The sequence below is a fragment of the Dromaius novaehollandiae genome, chromosome 26, assembly GCF_036370855.1.
Source record: "Dromaius novaehollandiae isolate bDroNov1 chromosome 26, bDroNov1.hap1, whole genome shotgun sequence".
Taxonomy (NCBI): Eukaryota; Metazoa; Chordata; class Aves; order Casuariiformes; family Dromaiidae; genus Dromaius; species Dromaius novaehollandiae.
The window spans coordinates 7502926-7524430 of NC_088123.1; the positions used below are offsets into that span (position 1 = coordinate 7502926).

The window sequence follows — 21505 nt, forward strand, 5'->3', positions numbered from 1 at the left end:
ACATTGCAAATTCAGGTTTATTTGTAATTGCTAATTTCACTAAAGAGACACTCTCACCTTGAAGTAGTCCATGCTGTATTATGATGGTTAGCAGGTCAGACTTCTAAGGTATAATAAAGGTATTAAAATAATTAATTCGGTCTTCTGAGGTGCTACACTTATAGTACGGCATACATAGCCTTCAGCTCATTTGGGTGCAAAGCCAGCTGACAAATATGAGATCTTAAAATTATGGTTGAATGTCTTTCCTTCTGTTCTGGTATGTGTACTCAGTGAAATTACTACTCATGAATTATACTTGAAAAATACTTATGTTTTAGGAAAAAATCACTATTCTAGAAAGCAGTGTTTTAATCACAGTTCATACACATCCCACGGCATCTTCAGGAGATAGTAAGAATCACACAAATACCTAATTTATGAATATTCTTCGTGTGGAATTGTATAAAAGATCACTTTTGGCATCAAGTAGTAAAGAGTTATAAGTCACTACACATATTTGTATCCAAGAAACTTATCCAGCGTAAAGCCACATCATGTGAATCCTTGAGCAGCTCATGATTTTTCATGGACTCAATTCTGAAAGCCTTGTGGTTTCTCCTTCTTTTTTTTTAATTTGGTATTTCATAATTCAGTCTGTCTTTTGGGAGATCAGGTTCTGTTAACTACAGCACCACTTGCAGAGTGAGCAGCAATTATTCATTTATTTGGGGAAAAGAGGTATTTCTCCAAGGAATATACATCATTATGACTTTTTTTTTTCCTTCTTCAAAGAACCCAAGGAAATTCAATTTTTTTTATTAGACCCTATCCAACACTGTACATATAGTGAAAAAGGCCACAGATTAAAGCAGCAGTTACTAGCCTACTAAAACTAAATGGCTGCTTATGTGGACAAGGCAGTTCTGAAACCATTTAGAACATAAAATTCTACTGAAGAGTCTTTACATGTTTTTGGAAGTATCAAATTACCTTTCCTTTAATCTCTTTTTATCAGCTCTCAACACACCCTACTGAATGAAACTGAGCAACCTCTAAATGTCGATTCTGTTTTACTGAAACCATACAGCAGCTTACTTGTAATTGCTCAGTTTAATTATTCTAGTAATTTCTGCTGTAATTTTCTTTGTTCTACATTTTAAAATGCTGCCATTTCTTTCTCTTGCACACACACAGACACAGACAAACATGAATGTACCCTGTTCAGTTTGGGCTTTTAGCTGCTTTTAAGAGCAACTTCATCATTTTCATTTTTCATACTTGTCTTTGCATCTAACAGGGATTGTGAAATGTACAGTTATTTTGGATAACATATTACAGGCTGGTGTGGATTGATTGGGTTCAGGGCATGACAGTCATTTAGTAATATGTAGGTCGTCTTTGTTCTGTAAAACATCTGCTCAGTTAAAGCCTTTTGTTTATGCCTGTGACTGTGTTTCATAGAAGAATGACAAGGCAAAACCCTTGCCCTCATCACCTCTCTCTGTTGAAAGAGATGAGTGCTTCAGTGTTATCTTTCTGTCTTTCTTTCCTGAAGTACTACTTCATCTTTAACACCCTGAGCACCTTTTTTACTCAGCCTAGATCATGGATTAGGTATTACAACAACAGCCGTAATGCACAGAGCCTGGAGTAATATTCTGTGGAGGTTCAAACAAAGAACAGGTTTCAAAGTGAAAGGCTTGTGATTATCAGTGCTTGTAAAAACTATTTTAATGCTATTGCTCAATATGGTAAAGTAAAAAGCCTTAGATTTCACTGTGATTCTATATAATTGGGGATTGTCTATAAAAAGTATATGCCTTTGCATAGAACTGGTAGTCTTTTTAAAATGTTGCAATTATTTTAGCATTCTTTATTAGCTGTATAGCTATATATATTTCATAGCAACACAGCTAATTATGTAAATTGAGATACCTGGTTGTGCAGCTTAAGGCTAATGGTCAATTTTTTTTCCCTGTTTCATTCATTACAATTGCATTTTTTAAGATTTGATTGCTAAACTAGTTAATGTTGTTTTGGGATGTATTTTAGATGCTCTTTTTTGGACATTAGCAACTCCAAATGTTATGAAGAGCGCACATTGTCAACTCGACGTTTTTTTTCTAATGATTGTCCTCTCGTTGTCCTGTAATGTTTATCCTTATTTCTGCTGCAGACAGCCTACCAGCAAACAAAGACCCCTTTTAAAACATACCTGAATGGGCAAACAAGGTCAGCCAGGTATGCTGCATGAGTCACATGTGGCTACTGAGCCTGTGCATAGAAAAAGGTCTTGAAAACAGTTTCTTATCTTTTTTCAACATCAGTGTTAACAAAATGACATATCCTGACTTAAGTAAAGTAAAGTACATGAAGTAAAACAGACTGTCAGTTTTTGATCCTCTCACATTAGTGCCCATTTCTCTAAATTGCACTCTCGCAATCGTAACAGGAGCAACTGTTTTACTGTCAGTTGTGTCTAGTGCTCTAATCTAGAAGAGGGAAAGCGAGGGGGGAAAAAGCAAGATGTCCTTGGAGTAGAGCATTTCCATGTCTATTGCATTTCATTGCAGATTCAAATGTCATTACTAGAAAGTGAGTATCTTGTGATGAATGGCAACCCATGTTCTCATAGTAATTTTGTTTTCTTAGCCCTTAACTGTCTTTGATGCTGTTCTTGTTCTTCCTTATCATTTTTGTGACTTCTGTGCAGCTGAAGCTTCCTTTTACATCTAAGCAAGCCCCTCTACCAACTCCATCTCCCTCTTAATATCAGGAATACCCAAGTATGTTGATCTTTTCCCCTGTGGGCTGTCTTCTCCCACAAACAAAGGAGATGTTTACATGGCCATATGTTCAGTTCTTTTAGCAAAGAGCCTTATAGATGAATTCCCTGTTCTTGTCCAAATCTTTGTCTAATTGCATATTTCCAAACATGTCTGTCTCCTGAATCTTTTGTCACCAACCCACACTGAATGGACTCTTAATATAAACAGCTTTTTCCTTTCTCTCTGCAGAGACATGTGTGTATGTAGTTAACAGTGCAGTGGGGCTAAGGATGTATGTCACAATGGGACCAAAGGAGAGCAGTGCAGTCTGACAATTTGTGATGCCTTGCCCTCCTGTAGTCATTGGGAGCTCCATTAAAAAAAAAACTTTTAAGATAAAAATCTACCCCCTTATACATGGTTTCTTAACTTCATAGGAAGGGGAAAACTTGCATTCTTTCTTTTTTTAATAAATAATAAAAAAGCACACTTTATGCTTTTTCAGAGGTGAAAAGATTGTTGTTAGTAGTAATAGCATTGTGATTAGGGAAACATTTCAACCAATCCGACCATGCTGGTATGAGGAAGCAAAGCAGGAACACATTGGTAGATACCTACTTCGGGACGCTTTACAACTTCTACCTAGCAGGCACATTTGTTATTGCACTTTCTATTTGCATTGCTGTTTACTACATGCCTTTTCTGTCTAATACAGAAAGGGTTCTCTCTATTCAGATTCTGTTGACGTAATATACTTCTGCTGGTCATTTTATAATCTGGAATAAATATATTTAAATTACTGTGAGACTGAAATGCTGTCACATTAAAGGTTTAGGGAATGTTTTACTTCTCCAAACATAAATCTATACCTATTTAAATTTAAATTGCAAACAGAATATTATAAGGTAAAGCAGTAAGTTATTACAGTTGTGAATCTGGTGCTCAGCTGCATTTAGTATGCATCCAGTAACACAGCCTAATGTAACACATCTGTTAACTAATAACAGTATTTCTTCAAATGTATACGTAGCATTTAAGTACTTACTCCAGTGAGAAGTACATGAAGTAGAGAAGGATGAGTCATTAATAGATCTTAAGGATGTTTCACTTCAGTAAGATCTCACAGTAACTATCTTGAAATTCTTGTATCTGAAAACTACTATTTACAAAGAAGAGCTATGCTGTGTATTGATGATTCACCATAACTCTTGAGAACAGTGTAATTGTATAGCTTTGTGTTCTGTAATGTGCAGTACAGGAGTACAAAAGTTGCTGTGGTAATCAAGATTAAGTGAGAAACTATTTGATACTATTTGATTCAGACATAAGTAACTGAAGTTCTAAGAGTTCATAGCTGGAAAGTATTCCCCACCTGCAAACTTGGATTAATAATATCCACTGCTCTGAAAGGGTTTGAATCAAAGATGCACATGAGAAGCGAACACTGTTAACATTGATACTGACCTGGAGGGTGAGGCAACTCCAGTTGAATATTACTGGTGATCCTGCATCTGTGAAGTGCAGTCAGGGTAAAGACAGTCACTGCTTTATCTGCAGTGCTAAAGTTGCACTGTTAAGTTGTGTCTACTGGTAATTGATAAAACCATGTTTTTTTTCTCCCGATCCATCCAGTTTTTAAATCAATAATAATGTGATCTGCTAAGAAGCATGATTCTTCACTGCTTTACTCCATTTCCGTGTTTGTAAGTGTGTGAAAAGCCGGGTGTGAAATGCTAATTAATCAGAATATCTTGCACTCTATAAAAGCCTGATGAAGGCACAAAATACAAAGCAGGGAAATCTCGAGCCAAATGTAGATTTTAATACTTAACCACTTTGGAAAAATGCCAAATAATAATGATGACTAGTTAAAACAACAATTCCTCATACATTCTTTTTTAAAATTGTTTATGCTATGTATGCTTAGCAATATGAAGAAAAATTAGGTTGCTGGAAAGAATTTTGTAAAGGATTAGTACTAAAATCACTATTTACTGGCAAAGTGACATGATGAATATATTTATTTTCTCTGTCGATTCTGGAAACTTTTTCCCTTAATCATCCAAGTATCATGATCTATAAAATCAAACCGTCACTTCTGATTATCCCATTTTCTACTAATTTTTTTGCTTTTTTTTCCTTGTAAGTTTAATATGGTTAGTAGTTCCTATTACTGATGTGTTTGACATCATAACTTCAGTCTGATTGGTGATATTATTCAATTAAATTAAGATCCGTATATATTATTATAATGACCAGAGTGCTACGTTACCTGATCTTGTAAGGACAGTTAAGCACAATAGTTACTCTGACAGAATTAGAACAGCTCTGCAATAGTTTATGAATACTGTGTGCTGACCTGGTTATTCGGGTGTTTACTGTAATATATTAGTTTAATGAGAGAAGTTGTTAATTATCGGGAAACAGAGGAGGAAGGGAAAGAGTGCCTCAAAGTTCACCTTCCCCAGTGAGAAAACTTGCAGCTTTTAAAGAGAAAACCACCTGAATGATTAGTAGTGCCTGGCTGCAGCCAAGTTACGTATAAGACCAAGGCTTGTAAACTCGAAGTTCGAAAGAAGGCTATTAAAAATAAGCGCACACTTTCAAGGGAAAGACGATTACAGACGGGGCCAGTCTGACACTTCAAATCTGGCCTACCTAAGTTATCATTTAAATTTGATAAATCTTCAGGTAACAGAGACTTCCGTAAGAAGGTAATTGTTTTAAAACACCCCTTCTCCCTGTGTACCAGCGTAAGAAAGCTGTCTGGTCATTCTAGTCACCCAAACTTCCTGCAGGAACCGGAAGTGCTAAATATAGTCAGCCTTGCTGCCTAAGCATGACTGATACCTACTGCTCAGGGTCTGGAAGAGACAGCTGTGGAATTCACTTTTGATGAGGGGAGCATCAAGGCTGAGACCAGGTGTGTTCAGAGATGCAGCTAATCTCAGGCATGATTACAGAAAGCAAATAATAGAGACTATAGTTCTAGTCTGGATCATATTCCCTACTTACTAGTGTGCTGTCTAAGCAGTGCCCCTGACACTGAGTTTTCAAAGACTTGGGCCTTTATTCTAAATTTTCTTGAGAGCAATAATCCGAAGCATGGGTAGGGTACTGCCTTTTTCCTCTTTTTTTTTTTTTTTTTTTTCCTTAACGCCATGCAGTGATGTTTGATCAGAAGCAGATAAAAGTGCAGGAGCAGAGATATCTTTATTTGTATCCTTTGTTTTCAATTACTGTAAGCTTTCTGTGATGATTTTCTAATCTCTAAAAACTTGCTATAAATGTGATACTGCATATCAGGATACCATGTTAGCAAAACACTGTAAACAACATTTCCACTAATCTTACGTAAAAACGTTTTTTCAGTGTCAGCTACACTTACAATTACTATCCAAATGCCTGTGCACTGAAAAACAAAGCTGACTAGTGGCACCGTGAACACCATTCCCGGAGCCTTTAGCTGTTTGTTTCTTTCTAACCATCTTGATTCAGAGTATTGAGAAATATACTTACAGTGTGTATTGCATACTAATTAAACCAAGATCTGTGTCTCATTACATATCCTTAAATTCTGGGTTATCTAGAAAAAGAAAAGCACTAGATGAATCTCATCTAATCTGCTCACCTGTCTTGGAAGTTTTATAGTAAAGAGACTGGGATTTGTTTCAGCCAGATCATTTATTTCTTGCTTACCAGATAATAGCTGAAGTCAGGTCATCTCTGAGCACTGCCCCACTGGACAAGTACCATATAAACCCACACAATAACCTTTGGGTTTATTTATGCTGATTCATTCATAAATTTTTGCATGAAGGTAAGAAATAGCATTTCCATTAATGTCAGAATCTTATTCCTCCAAAAAGAGGAATAAAGACAAACTTATTTGGGGATCTGATTGTATCTTTAACAATCAGACAATGTATGATTAGCAGTGGTTCATTTAGCCATCTATCTTTATAACAAAATCTGAAAATAGCATCACTGAGTCAACCCAATGCGCGCCCTCATCTTTACCACTGCAAATGGAGATGAACATACAGCCTGTCACGTTTGTCACTGTACTTATTGAAGAGCATATATGAATTTCTTTGTGACTCATCCCTCCCATGTTAGCCTTCTTCCCACCCCTCTGGATTATTCAGCAAAATCAATTTTTAGTAGTGATTTCAAAGCCCACACAGAAGACTGCTTGTTTCATTGCAAACCGGACATAGCTCAGACTCTGAGTTACAGAAGAAAATGCAGCATTAGTATATACTGTGCTTAAGAGAATATGACCTCTCTTGGCTTTCCTTGCTATTGGAAGTTTAGGTAATAAGTACATTAGCTGTGTGCCATGTAAAGTGAAACAATAAGAAAGAAAATGTGCTTTAACAGCATACGGCTCTTTTCAGATGATCCCTCTTGCAACGACTGAGTGCATCTTTTCAAAGAGAAGATTCCTGTGCTGCTTTTCACAGTACAGCCAACAAAAGCCCAGGCTGATTTATGAGTTAGTCAGTGTGTCAGATTTATGTAATGAGATTATATTCAATCTAATGAAGGAAAAATAGGCTTACCGTAACAGTATGACAGCGCCATGATTAAACGATTCTGTAACAGTATTCCCTCAGTGGATTAATTTTAAAAATGCAGCAGGTACAGTTGACCTGCTTCCTGTGTGTTGCTAGTGAAAGGCTCCTTGAAGGAAGATTAATAATGTTTTTGATCGTGTTGATAAAATAACTATGTGATAATAAAGGTAGATATGAATGGTTTGTATCTGGCAAACTGGCTGTTGTTTTTGGTTGATCTCCCATGATGATTTATGCTGTTGGGAAGTTTCTCCTGCGTATTTGGTCAAGTTTTAGGGTAGAAAGCAAAACAGAACTGTAACAAAGATATGTTGCCATCTTAATGCATCTCTGTGACTGGAGCACCTGCCCTGCCTTAAGCCTTTACTCATCCATTCTAGCTTACCATGAGGAAGATTTCTCAAGCTACGCACACCTGAATTCTTGGAGGTAAGAGTTCCGTGGTAGAGCACAGTCTTGAAGGGAATGTATCTTGCTCCCTTCCCTAAACATTACAGGACATTGCAAAAAGCCGTTTTTAATAAGGCTTTTTTAAAGGTTTGGGAATATGAGACCTAAATCAGTGATAAGGTAGAAAAAGCTTTTTTTAGGCAAGGGCCTGAGCTGATTAGTATGGGAGGGAACATTCACAAAAGCTAACATTAGCCTAGAGATATAATCTTCCTGGGCCTGTTCTGTGGTCAGTGAGGAAAGTGGCTTCTCCACAGCCTAATTAGAAGCAGATGCCAAATATACCTGTTCTTAATCATGATGTGGGGGAGAACCTATTTCTTGCAAAAAGCGTTTTCTGTTAAAATCAGTTTTTTGGGGAAAATAAGTGTTTTCTTCAAATCTGTTTTGTTCTCTGGTTAAAGAAGAAAAGCTTTCAGATAGGGATGAAATACTTCAAGTTTTGGAAGTTCTCAGACTTTTTTTCCTTCTTTTTTAATGAAAAGTCAGATTTTAGAGAAAATGCGTATTGCCTAGTTCTGTTGTATATATAGCAGCATAATACTTGTTGTTAGGGAGCTAAGAGCTAAAGTGGAGATATGCCTTTTGTATTATTTATATTGAATTAAGTACATTGATATGCAACAGGGAAAATGGCATTTGAATCAACTTTAAGATGTTCTGTGTTCTGTAGTTGTCGCTATAGGGGTGTGAGAAGAACTAAGAGCCAAAAAAGAGGTGTCTCCAAGAGTCTTTTGTTAATGAGGTTTTGTCAGTTTGGATAGCTTGGTTTTGTTAGTTCAAAATTTTATTTGCAAACTTTATTCCTTTCTGTTGAAAGTTGTGGGGAAGGATTATTTATTTTAAAAACAGATGATGGATCTGTCAAACATTACTGACATGGGACACACATATGTGCACCTGCATTACAGATTATTTCTTGTTGCATTGCTCTTCAAATGGTCTGTTTCACATTTGTCTCTTTTTTCCCTTTCTGCCCCCCAACACACTCTTGTGCTCTGTGTCATAGGAATGTTTACATGTAATTTTACCATATATAGGTATTTTAACAACTCCTCCCTAAACATGCTTTTTGATAATATTTATTACCAGATAAACAATTCTGATCCTTGCAAATTTATGGCTAGTGTTAATAATGATGTGACAATGTGCATCTTCCCAACAGTAGGTGGATGTATGGATAAGAGGGAGAAACTTGAGAATAAAGAAATGAGAACAAAAAAGTCTTGAGCCTTCTTTTGAGCCAATGACATAACATGAGGTTAAAAAGCACTTCACTGCAGGTCATTGTTTTTAAATTAATGTCTAGTAAGGTGTGGCCAAATATCTGAAAAGTTTTTACTGTCATTGTCTTCCGTAAATTTGCTGTTTGGAACAAACTCCTCGTAACAAGACAGTCTCTGCCTCAGTGCAAGGGAAGCCTAAGGTATCAGAGATGAGCAATTTGTGTTTAGTGTAATTATCTGCACTCTCATGAGCAGCAGTATACCTGTTTATTCACTGCATTCTCTACCGTGCTTTCTTAACATTAGTCTGCTGTACTTAAATTTAGAATATGAAGTGGATCCAGGACTCTTAAAGCAGTGTTATCCAAAAGATACAAATATTGGCTTGTTCTCTCAGGACTTAATGGACAGAGGTAGTGGCTTAAAAGAAGGTTAAGGATGTATTTACTACTTTCTGCATTTAAAAGGGAGAATATTTAAAATCTGTAAATTGACTATGCTGTAAGAAATATTTGTGCTGCCCTAAGTCAGGTGTTGACCTTTTCCATCTTAAAATCACAAAGTGTTTATCTTGCATCCAGAAAGCAACTGATTCTCTCTTCAAGAAGAGCTGATATTCTAACTATATTATCTCTGATTTATGTGTACTCTGGTTATTGACCACATGAGAAAGTCAGATGTTGTATATAAAGGGCAGGATAGCATAATCTAAAAGCAGGAGTACCAAGGTCTTTTGTCTTCTGACCTATAAAATTATTGTATGTGCCCAAAGGATTTCTGGGTGGTATTGTTCCTGTTGGATATTATCTCTTCATATTCTCAAAAAAAAAAATACACTAGAAAGAATAGAAAATTTAGTCGTGGGCAGTCAGCTCTCAGGATGTTTAAATAAGACCTAGGAATTGATGAAGAACCGTTAGTACACCAAATCATTTGAGGCCTGTGACCGATACCTGATGTACCATCTTGTCTTCAGGGTTTAAACAATAAAACAAAACCAGAAATTTCTATTACTGTAAATAAGAATAGTCTTAAGTTGCCTTTTTTACATGAATTTTAACAGTTGTAGAGCCTCCCCATGAAATTTGGCAATGGAGAAATAATGCTTAGCTAGAAGAATAGTTTCCTCACTGGCAGTCAGTCAGCTTTTCTCACTGAATTACACAGATGATGTCTGTGTAAAGGCCTAACACAGTGCCCTTCAAAGTGAAATGACATGCCCCCAGTGACCGTGTCATCAGGCTGAGAAAGAGCTGAGGTTTCGGGGCATAACATTCTGTCCCCATAGACGCCATGGCTGCAATCCACAGAACGAGGAGAGTTTTAAAGGAGCCATAGCAACCTTTGCCAGCACCTTCCTGCAGTCTCTAACTCAGCTCAGTTCCTGTCTCCATCAGTATTCTCATGATATTTGCAAGCCTCCAGAGTGTGTGAATTTGTTCTATGGCAATCGGAAGATGTGTGTTCATAGTATCTGTATGGATACATATTTAAATAAGGTTAAACCTTAAATAAGGTTCATATGCATATATTACTTATTTTGCACACAGTGAGATTTCATCAACTACAGCATCTCCAGTGGTAGTTGTGTTCCTGTGGTGTGAAGCTGACAAATATTCTTATGTTGTATACAGTAGGCAGAAATATGGTTGAGTTTGGATAAGCTTTATTTTTAAAGAAAAAGAGTTCTCTAACCCCTATCATAATCTACCTGGCATATGGTGTACTTAACTGATTTCATTTTGATAATGCTGTAAGCTGGTCTTTGATAATTGCTTTCTGTAATTGGAACAAATTTATGATTATGCTAATTCACCTACTGCCACCCAATACGTAGCAGCTGAGTTAATCCATATCTGCCCGTGCATTAGTTTTCTAGATCATTACGTGATTAGCCTTTGTTAGAAGCTGATGGGAGTATTTTAATTCTGAGCCGGTTTGAAAACTCTGTGACAGCTCTTGGATTTGCATGTATAAACTTGCAGAATATTACACACAGTCATTTTTAAGTTTAGTTCAAGATAGAAACATTTAAGATCTTCAGACAGACTTAAAGAAGGAAATGTATTTTCAGTGTGTTACAAGCAATTGTATGACCTCCACTGATGATAAAGCAAGGGAGGTTAAATGCTGATGAGTTTTGAGTCCACTCCTCAGAGGTCCCAGGTTGGAAAGTCAGAACGCAGGCCTCATTTCAGTATGAAGACATGGTTGGTTTCTTTGTTGCCTTTATTTCATTTGGTTGATGTGAATGTATGTCTTGAAATTCTCAAAAGAAAGCTTGCATCACTGCAGGTAACAACAATCTTTTGTCATCAAGAGTCCCTTAAATTTATCAGTTTATCCTTTAAATTCAACCCGTAGTTCTTCTTTGAAAGCATTAGTCTGCTGAGGTAAAGACAGTGAGTGAGTCTGAAGCAGTCCTTTTTTTTCTTCAAGGAAGGGGGAGGCTGGAATTAGAGATGAGTATTCGCAGTGTCATCAAGCCTCCAGATAAGCAAAAGGCAATGAATGCTTTCATTTACAAATCATCTTTTGATTGCACATCTCAACACTTTCACGTTTATGTGCCGTCTGTTTAATGTTCTCCCTTCACACTGATCATCATTCTTTTAAATGCTTTGCATTAATGTAAACGTTTTTCATTCACCATGCCTTGCAGTCCTATGCTCAGTAAACAATGGATCAGTGTGCTCTTTCCTGGAAAATACTGAGCTGTCTAGAGGAAAAATAGCCTGAGGTTCCAAAGTGCTGGTGTAACAGAAATCAGAACCATCAAAAACGAGCCTAACAATCAAAAAAAAAAAAAAAACCCCACACAAAACTCATATGATGATAGAGCCAAAATGAAAAATTTATGTATATACTTGTGAAACTATGGACTGCAGTCTCCAGTAATACTAGTTGGGTTTGTCATTTCGTTGAATATTGCTATCTGTGTTTGTCATTACACTGCACATAAAGTGGGTTTAATTCTGACTGTGACCATTGAATTTCTGTCACTTGTTTTACACTGGTGCTGTTGTTCCATGATTTAAATTGCATTCCTAGTTTCTGTTTTGGAACCTACTCCGCGATAACTAGTATTAAAGTTAACTGCACAAGGGAGACTGAATAGGAGATGGATTACTTGATTGTTCCTTGTTTTACCCAGACCAAAGGGAAATATAATATAACTGGGTGAATACATTCAAATAGATACTATTAAGGAAGAGTTCAGGAGTACTGGCTTTGATAAGGTTGTTTTGCTACTACTCCAGAGCTGTAGCTGGCCACCTTCAGTCAGTACAGATCAAAGTGTCTGCTAGGTCATCTAGACTGGGGTATGAAAGGAAAGGAGTATGAATGCTAGCCATGTGATTTCCTAGGATGCTTTTCGTAGTGGAAATTGGGGTGCCTAAACTACTGGGTGTGTTAAGCTTGGGACAGACCGTGACTGACTGATCGATATCTCATGACAATAGTAAGGAGAATAAAGTCAGGGAGTGGGACTTTTGGCTCAAAGTCTCCTCCAGGTTTACTTAAACAATTCTGTGGATCATCTTTGAGGCTGAACAACAGAGTACATGTGACATGCACTGGTTTCTTTGATGAGCTGAAGCTTACCTTAGTAATTCACTGTCTTGATACTTCACTCTAAATGCTTATTCTGATGTGCACTGTACCATACAAGCTCAAGTCCCCACAAAACTTTTTAAACTTTCGCAAAGGAGGTTGTTTTAAAAAAAAAAAAAAGTTAAAATCTGAGCGGCAAAATAACAACACAACAAAACTCAGCATTATGACAGAGCCTTATGAGGACGTAGAAATAAAAACAGGTAAGTTTTGAATGCTGAATGGTAACCTTAATGATGACATTTTATCTTTGATGGCTAACAGTGTCAGGGGAGAAAAGTTCATTGAACTAAAATCTTTTGACTACTTTCTGTATTAAATGTGTAATATATTTCATACTCAGCTAATGCCTCTTTTAACAGATCTGTAAAGCAATCTGTTTGTTTACTCCCAGAGTTACCATGTAAGGAAACAGTGCCATAAACCCAGATTCTTTTCAAGATAAGCTCCCAGCTGACCATGCTGTGACATGGAGGTGTGAGAAGCTATGGATATGTCAGTCGCACACCTTCTGTCCCCAGCTAAGCAAAATGACTGATGCCACTGGAAGAGAAACCTGCTGTCTGGCATGAAAACTAATTGGCTTTGATGGTCAGCTTTTGCAGATTTGTTTATAAACTGGAAAATCTACAAATTGCAGACCATCTGCACAGAACAGTGTGCTAATGAATGCCTGTAGCTAGCAAATCCATAGGCTCATTACCTCAAAGTTACAAGTCCTGCCACAAGTTCCCAAATGAGGTTATTCATCTGTACTGAGATGAGAAAGGTATTTGGCTTCAGGGTACAACCATACCTCCTTCAGGTCTAGAAAAGCTATTAAAATGAGTCACATTTGTTAAGTCTTTTAATAGGATCTGTTTTTTCTGCTTCTATTTTTAATTTTTCAGTTCTGTCACAGCAGCTTACCATGCCTCAAGCATTTTGTTTAAATGTTTCAAGTAGAGAAATGCTTTGCAGTTAATTCCTGGGTCTACTCAGAGAAACACTGGTTGGTGAACTAGAGGAGATGTATAGGAATATATTATATACAACATTAATGTTCCTTGGCAACAAATACTAATGGCTTCCTGGTTGAAGGATGTTTATTCAGACTGGGAGTCTGTTATGAAGACTTAGCTCTTTCACTGTGTGTGATGTGGAGCAAGTGATTTCATCCTTTCTCTGTTTCTCTCTCAAAAAAGTGGAATTAACAATAATTATCCATGTATCATCCCTGGGTAGTATGACACTTAATTTTTCATTGTACAATGGTTCAAACATATAAAGCAGTATATATCAAGAGCAGTCATCTTAATTCCAAGAGAGAAAAATAAGTGTTTAAGAGGTTAAGATTTTATTCCATTTCCTTTGAATAAAAATTAGTCTTGCTAAGTTACTGGCCCATACCTACTACCCCCGAGGTTTAGAAAAAAACGTGATAGTCATTAGTTGACTTTCACTTAGACTGCTGATCTCATTTGGTCATGTGTGTCTCTCTGCTCCTTGAGTCCCAACAAATACTTTCCTATCAAAATAATAAGGACATCAGACTAATGCATCAAGTGCCTTGGTTTGGCTTTACAGGTTTACAGATATTTTCCCCATTTTTTCATTCTCTTAGGGAAACCAAAAGGACTCTCCTAAACATGACAATACTTGGATAAATGAATAGTTGCAAAGAAAACAAAATGCAGGATATAGATTCAAGAAGAAATATAGGGGAAATAATAAGATGCAAATATTTAAGAAAATGATTTCATGTTCAAGTTTTACTACTTATGGTGAAGAGAACCAGGGGTAAATGATATGTTCAACTAGAATGACCCCATGTTTTTTATCTTAGCTTTCTGATTCCTAGGATTAAATATTAAAGCTTCCTAACTACATAACAGCACAAGGAAAACAGTGATTAATTTTTCTCCTCCTTTCTTTTTCCTATCCCCTTCTTCCTTATCTTCCCTTTCCCCCAGTAGAACAAAAATAACCCCTTCCTTATAATCCACATTACTTGCAACTCTGGATGAGCTTGTGCCATTTTTTTTTCTCTTTTACAATACCAGCTAGCGTTGTGTTTGTTGTGCCTTTGTAATAAGCTCCAGGGCTTTCAGGATAGGAATGGTTTCTTTTCTCAGCTTGTGAATATCTGCCTTGTTGGGAACTGTATTCTAGCTTTGTTTTTATCTTAATGATTGTAATAGAGGTTAAAATGAAATTTATTAATGAATTCTTTGAAATATTGGAATAATTTTGCAGACTTCCTGCTTCCATCTTTTCATATTTCATGATTTTCTCTTCTCCATCTCTCCGCAGGTGGAATGGTTAAAGAATGAGGAGCCCATTGATTCGAACCTGGATGAGAACATTGACACCAGAGCAGACCACAACCTCATCATTCGTCAGGCACGTCTGTCTGACTCTGGGAACTATACCTGCATGGCTGCTAACATTGTTGCCAAGAGAAGGAGCATGTCTGCGACTGTTGTGGTATATGGTCAGTGAAAAATATTCAGTAATTATGGAAAAGCTTAATGTGTGTGCTTACTGCTCAAGCACCCCGTATTTTTAACATCCAACTATTTATAAATCAAGTGGCTAACTTCATTCCTGTTATGATGAATTTTAGTTCTGTTGCTCAAGGATGAGATGATGCCTTTTTACAGTGATAAGTATTATGAGGTTTTCGTTAAGTTATGTCAATAATAACAACCCTTGCTCCAGTTATTAATAAGATCTAATTATAAGCTAAACCACACAGATAATCCTTGCCTGTTATCAGGAAACACTTGAGCATGTGCCTAGGGAGGTGCTTAAAGGGTTGCTGTAATTGGATCTGGAGCGCTGCAGTGTATAAGCACTAACTAATGAATTAGATGTTACACAGCAACAGAGAAAAGAGCAGAACCTTTACTTTATCACCACTCCCTGTTGATCTCCATGTTCATTAGAGAGTAACATTCTATTGATGGAGGCAGAGCATTCCTAAACCACCCTGTTAAAAAAAAAAAATCTTGTTTACCACTTAAGCAAAGCATGTTTTAAAACACTGAGGTGCCTACTTTTACCTCCTGCTCAGAGTCTTTCCATCAGTGATTGCACCTTTTATCATATTACTCTTCCAAAGCAAATGCTTGTGGTTTTTGACACCATGTCCTTTATGTAATTTTGTTCTGATGCTTCGCAGGTGGCAATGCTCCTACTTCAGCTTGGAGTTTACCTGCAGAATGTAAAAAACAAAATCCTGCCTTAGAGTGAAGAGATCTGAACAGATTTTTTGTTTAATGTCTCTTAATGCATCTACAGCAATCTCAAGCATGTGTGTGTTTTGCAGTAAATGGAGGCTGGTCGTCATGGACTGAGTGGTCAAACTGTAATGCACGGTGTGGTCGAGGCTGGCAGAAGCGATCGCGAACCTGTACAAACCCTGCTCCACTCAACGGAGGTGCTTTTTGTGAAGGCATGTCAGTGCAGAAAATTTCCTGCACTTCACTTTGCCCTGGTGAGATATACATGGTTTCTTCAGGACTAACTTTAAATGTCACACTAAGAGAGCTCTTCCCACCTGAAATGTTTAGTAGACAACAATACTTTGCAGAGTCCGTTAAGGTTAAAAAGGAGATTGGAGATAGCTGTGTGCTTGTTTAGACTACAGTTCAGAGCCTTGTGCCTTTTTTATTTTTCTTGTAAGAGCAGTCGTCACAAGCAACTGTGGCCTGATTTGCCAGGTTTCTCAGTGCTTAAACTTATATTGAAGCCAACTAAATGTGCAATCACAAGACAGCAACTGGTTCAGTATAAAGAATAACATAAGGGGGTGGATGGATAGGGAGAGGAGAGAACACATTTGAGTTTCAAGGACTAGACTTCACACTGGGAATTCTAACCATTCTTTAGGTTGTGGTGATGTTGGTAATGCTAGAAAGAGACACGCAGAAACCTGAGCTCACGACTTCACTTAAAAGGATTTTTTGTTTGCAAATGTTTGCTTTTAAATATATTAACTTTTCTAAATAGAGCTTATGTTATACATGGAGCACAGTTACATCCCTGGACACTGTACATTTCCTCATTTGTTCACCCGAAACCTCCTTTATTTGATTTTAGAGTTGGTGTTTCACGGGTACAGCTACAGAAAGTTAGTGAGATTGAACATGTGAAAGTTCCATGACTCTGTTTGCTTGGGGTCAGAGCCTAACCTACTAGGATTCTCTTGGAATCTCTTTTCTAGCCTTTATGACTTTTTAGATAGAACACATCCTGAACTTGGATTTAAAGAATTTAATATTATTTGTATTAGTTTCTGTGTTCATTTGACTTTTCCTAAATTTGATTTATGCATGAGAAGATGGGGATTGTGGACTCCCTTTTCATTTGGGGCAGTGTCAGAGGCAGCTATAAATCAGTCAGCAAAGGAAGATACTGATCCATTGTCTTGCTCAGGGCATTAGCTAGAGGCCTACAAGGCCAGCTATGCTCTTTTTGTAAATGTCAGCATCGCTTTTTTGGTAGGGTAATGTGTGGCCTCTATACATCAACCTGTTTTAAGGTAGTAGTTTTTCCTGAAACATAAGCTAATAGCTATGTGGCAAAGAAGATGTCTCCTCCTGCCATTTTAATCGACTATATTTTAATAGACTGTATTTGCAGTGTTGTGTACTGCTGCTCTTTAAAAAGCTTCTGTATTCCACACTCGAGGTGGTAGCATTCTAATGCTGAATTTTAATTTTACATCTCATGAGGCTTTATCTGTGTCTCTTGTGACTTACACTGTATGTTTTACTTGCTGTGACCTGAGGAGAGAGAGAAAGCAAGTTTTCTTGGTAGGATCTCTGAACTGCACCAGTTTGACATGCACTGATGATGTTTGTTTTTGTTTGTTTGTTTGTTTTTTTCCCTCACCATTCAGTGGATGGAAACTGGGAGGTGTGGAGTGAATGGTCTGTTTGCAGCCCAGAATGTGAGCACTTGAGAGTTCGGGAATGTGTTGCTCCGCCTCCAAGAAACGGAGGAAAATACTGCGAGGGCTTGAGTCAAGAGTCAGAGAATTGCACTGAAGGGCTTTGCATTCAAGGTGGGTGACAGTTTGCACTGGAGGGGATGTGGGAGGTGTTGCCTAGGATTGCTGATATAATCTTGGTAGTGTAGCACACATGCCTCATATCCATGTCAGTAGAACTCCTGTGGCTGAAATATTACTATGAAAAAATAGATTATGTTTTTAGGGAGTTGCATATGTGCAGTTTGAAATCCACAGTGGTTTCTGTGTCACTGGAATTGTGTAGCACATACTTTACCTATTCATTACCAGGTGATTCTAAAAATCGAAATAAAGGTTATTGCAATGTGTAATTATGACCATCTGCTACAACATATTTCACAGTACTGCTTAGCCTTCTACCTTTCCTTGCAAGTAAATGGGCAAAGCACCAACATAAATACAGTCGGTACAAGAGCTATTTAAGCCTTTAACACAGAAGTTAAAGGCAAATTCACTTCACTGTGAGTTCCTTCTGGAAGGATTTGCCCTTAAATGTTTGGAAAGAATCTGGCATGTAGTTGTTGCTACTATCAACAAACAATTAAGGAGCCAAGAAAATCAGCCCTGCAGCTGAAATATCAGTGTAGAGTTGCAGAACACCCAGGGACTGCTGCATATTCTGGAAACAAATGGGAAACTAACAAGTGTATTGCTACACTGATTGCTACTCCACATCCGTGAAGTAATACTGTCATCTCATTGCTTTCTAGCAATGAAATGGCAGCCATGGGAACAGTGAGGAATGGTAGGGCTGAAACAAACTGAAAAAAGCCTTTTTTTTAAAAAAAAATATTTTTAAATGGTCCCCTTTCTTTCTTTTCATGGCACTGTATTACCCTTACTTGTTGATCTTATCAGACTAAGGTCGGAGTCCAGTCTATCCTGTGTGGCACAGAAGCAAACTCTAGTGAAGATGCTGTAGTGGTAATCAAGAGACCTGGGTTCTAGTTCTAGGTCTACAAATGGCCTCCTTGATTACATGGGTGTTTTTAGATAAGTGCTTTGAGATATATGCCTCTATTGCTATTATTATGAAAGGGCTCCTCTACTTAAGGAGTCTTAAAGTCACACCTAGGTACAAAGTAAGGAATACTGAGCATTTCCATGACTTGCATATTCTCATGCTGCCTAGAGAACTGACAGTAGTTTTTCTGGTTCTCCAGGAGATTAAGCAGTTGCAAGCTTTTTTTTTTTTTTTTTTTTTTTTTTTTTTTTTTTTTTTTTACATACGTATTTTTGCTAGCAGCCATTTTCTTCACCCACTATGATGCATGCAATAAAAAGACTGTAGCTGTAAGTCCTAAGCTTGTCTTGTGCTCCTAACCATCACACGTGTGCTCACACTAGTGTAAGTGCCTATAACTTTCCTCCGTGTGTCCCTTCCTAATACTAGTTGGCAGTTTTAGAGAAGAAGAAACAATTATGCCCAGCCAGTTCTTTAGTGAGGTATGTATGGCGAAAAGAGGAAAATAATTTTCTAAACAAAATGAACTCCCTTTTTTCTCCAAAGATTTTAATAATTTTCTTAATGGCAGCTAGCATCCTGTATAACTGTATAAGCTTCATAAATATGTATATCTCAGCTGAGACTTTAAATAAGACTTTATTTGTTCTTTGAGGGAGGGATTATCTTCAGTTTTACTGTATGTCTCTAACTCCTTAAGTTTCCAGGATTACAGAACGGCTCTCCAGCTCCAAGTGTTACATAGTCAAACTTTCTTGTTAAGAGGACTTGAATGAAATTTAAACTTTTTTCCTTCCGTGTGTTTTAAAAAAGAATTACTAGTGAAAACTTGTGAGCACTGCAGTTCATTCAGCATTTGAGGACCAACACAGTGATAATAAGATGCTTTCTGAGGTCTTTCTCCTTCCTATACATTAAATGAATACCCTTCTCTGCAGATGGCTTCTTAAATCCAGAGTCCTTTCATGTGTGCAGATTAGCATATCCATTGGAAAACTGTCAGAAAGATGCATTGAAAGGGGCACGAAAAGATGCAGCTGAGATCTGTATGCTCATCATCATTTGTGACAGTCATGAGTTTCATCAGAGTTAATAAAAGGTGGCCCTATTCAGGTCACTGCTTCCAAGAAGAGACCTAATGACACTGCAAGGTGTAAAGACTACCTGTCCTACTTTGGGGATAACATCATCTTATATTGTGTAGTTAATGTCAGTCTTGTGTGTCATCTTCCAGCTGTGCTTATGGTTTAGAGGTAGAAGAACAAAGATTCCTAGGTTTAACTTAGTAGTCTGAAAGCAGCTTGTGGCTTGGGTAAAAGCTGTTTTTATTAAGCACTGAGACTGATGATACACATTTTGGAGAAACTAATTTCACTTGCTGGCAATAGTTTTGTTCCATGGGGGCAGTCTCTGAAACTCCCCAAGTGCTGGTAGCACAGTCGGTATCAAGTACAGATTGGACCTCTGAGCACTGCTCTATCAAGAACAAGGTGTTGCATCTCATAGGCTTCTGCTGGTGGTTTTCCAGCTGTCTGCTGGCTCTGAATTTCTCCTTTCTTAGGCACTCTATTTCTGAGGAGATCTAGATGCTATTAATAGGCAGATTTTAGAATGCCCCTGTCGCTCTCTGTTCTGTAGTGAATTATCACTTTAAGATTGGTATGAGTCAGTCTCAGATGTCACAGAAGTGCAGAAGGTTAGCACTATGCTAGCCAACTGTCTCATGAGGACTATGCTCGATACTTAATTTTGATTCCAGGAGTGAATTTTCAAGAACTGTTCTGGGGTAAAGCCCTCTGAAGCTTTTTGTATGAACAAAGATTTCAGATACTGGACTACTAAAATCTCTTGATCCATGTTACTGCAGATATAGAAAAAGGGATTGGGTGTTTGGAGTTCTGTCTGCGAACATGCTACCAGTGCAATGTTTTATTTTTAGATAGGTCTGTGTTCCCTCATCTCGAGCTTAAGAACACTGGCTGAAGATGCACTTAGAATAAGGCTGTTTTAATAATAAGAAATATAAAAACTGCCTTGTAAAATTCTCAGGCATGAACTATGTACACTTAGGTATATTCATTCAGTGTTTTGTGCCTTAACTGAAAAAATGCTCTGTAAATGACTCTGCTTTCTCTTAATGAGCAACTTTTAGTCCCAGTACAGGCTGCCACTGCTGAACTCCGAGTAAGGCATGTGGGATCTAAATCTGTATGGCCTGTAGCTTTAGTAAGAAGTTTGTGTGTAAGTCCTATCAGCAGAAAGAGAAAGGGGCTAGGATTTCAGCTGGTACAAACATTTAATCACTTAATCTCAGACGGTGGTAGGAGAGAAGGAAATGGTTGGCTTTCTCCTGCAGGTAGTGATGTAGCTTTGGCTGCTGAAGATAAAGCAGATTGCCTTCTGAAGGGATTAATGCTTTTGGTCCTGCAAAGATCTGAGCTAAAGTGGAACCCCTAGGAGCTGAAAAACTTCAGGCTATAAGGAACCTGTTGCTAATTCATCTACCTTGTCAGAAAACAAAGTTTGAAAAACAAAAAAAAATGACGTGCCCGAAGACACACACATCACTCATTAGAGATGTAGTGCAGTATTTATTTTTTCTATTATTAAATTTAATGCCTATGAAAGATGTCATACTGACAGCCCTGCAGACATACGTTCTCTGTTTATCCATAGAATGGATTACAGTTAAGTATAGCTTTCTCTGCTGTTGCTTTACTCAAGCTCCTCTGCTAATGTGCCACATTAAGAACTCCACTGGCAAGGGTTGAAAGAAAGCCCTTATCGCCATCCTATTTGGTAGATGAACTATGGGACTAGTTATAATATGGCAACAAACTTTGTTTAAATAATTATCTATTTTTTTAACTATTATTTTGATTGTCTGCCATGTTTTGCATAAA

General features: G+C 37.5%; 1 protein-coding gene and 1 long non-coding RNA gene across 2 annotated transcripts in view; one reads left to right on the forward strand and one right to left on the reverse strand.

Moving 5' to 3' along the window:
* UNC5D (unc-5 netrin receptor D) overlaps nucleotides 1-21505 on the forward strand; it is a 171415-nt gene that overhangs the window by 96483 nt on the left and 53427 nt on the right. Inside the window, exons 5-7 of the mRNA XM_026122357.2 lie at nucleotides 14914-15094; nucleotides 15932-16099; nucleotides 17507-17671. Coding sequence (XP_025978142.2) covers nucleotides 14914-15094; nucleotides 15932-16099; nucleotides 17507-17671 — 514 coding nt within the window. The remainder of the gene's footprint in view (nucleotides 1-14913; nucleotides 15095-15931; nucleotides 16100-17506; nucleotides 17672-21505) is intronic.
* The window catches only part of LOC112996711 (uncharacterized), a 178170-nt gene continuing 167721 nt past the window's right edge, over nucleotides 11057-21505 (reverse strand). Inside the window, exon 4 of the long non-coding RNA XR_010385187.1 lies at nucleotides 11057-15817. This is a non-coding gene — a long non-coding RNA (uncharacterized LOC112996711). The remainder of the gene's footprint in view (nucleotides 15818-21505) is intronic.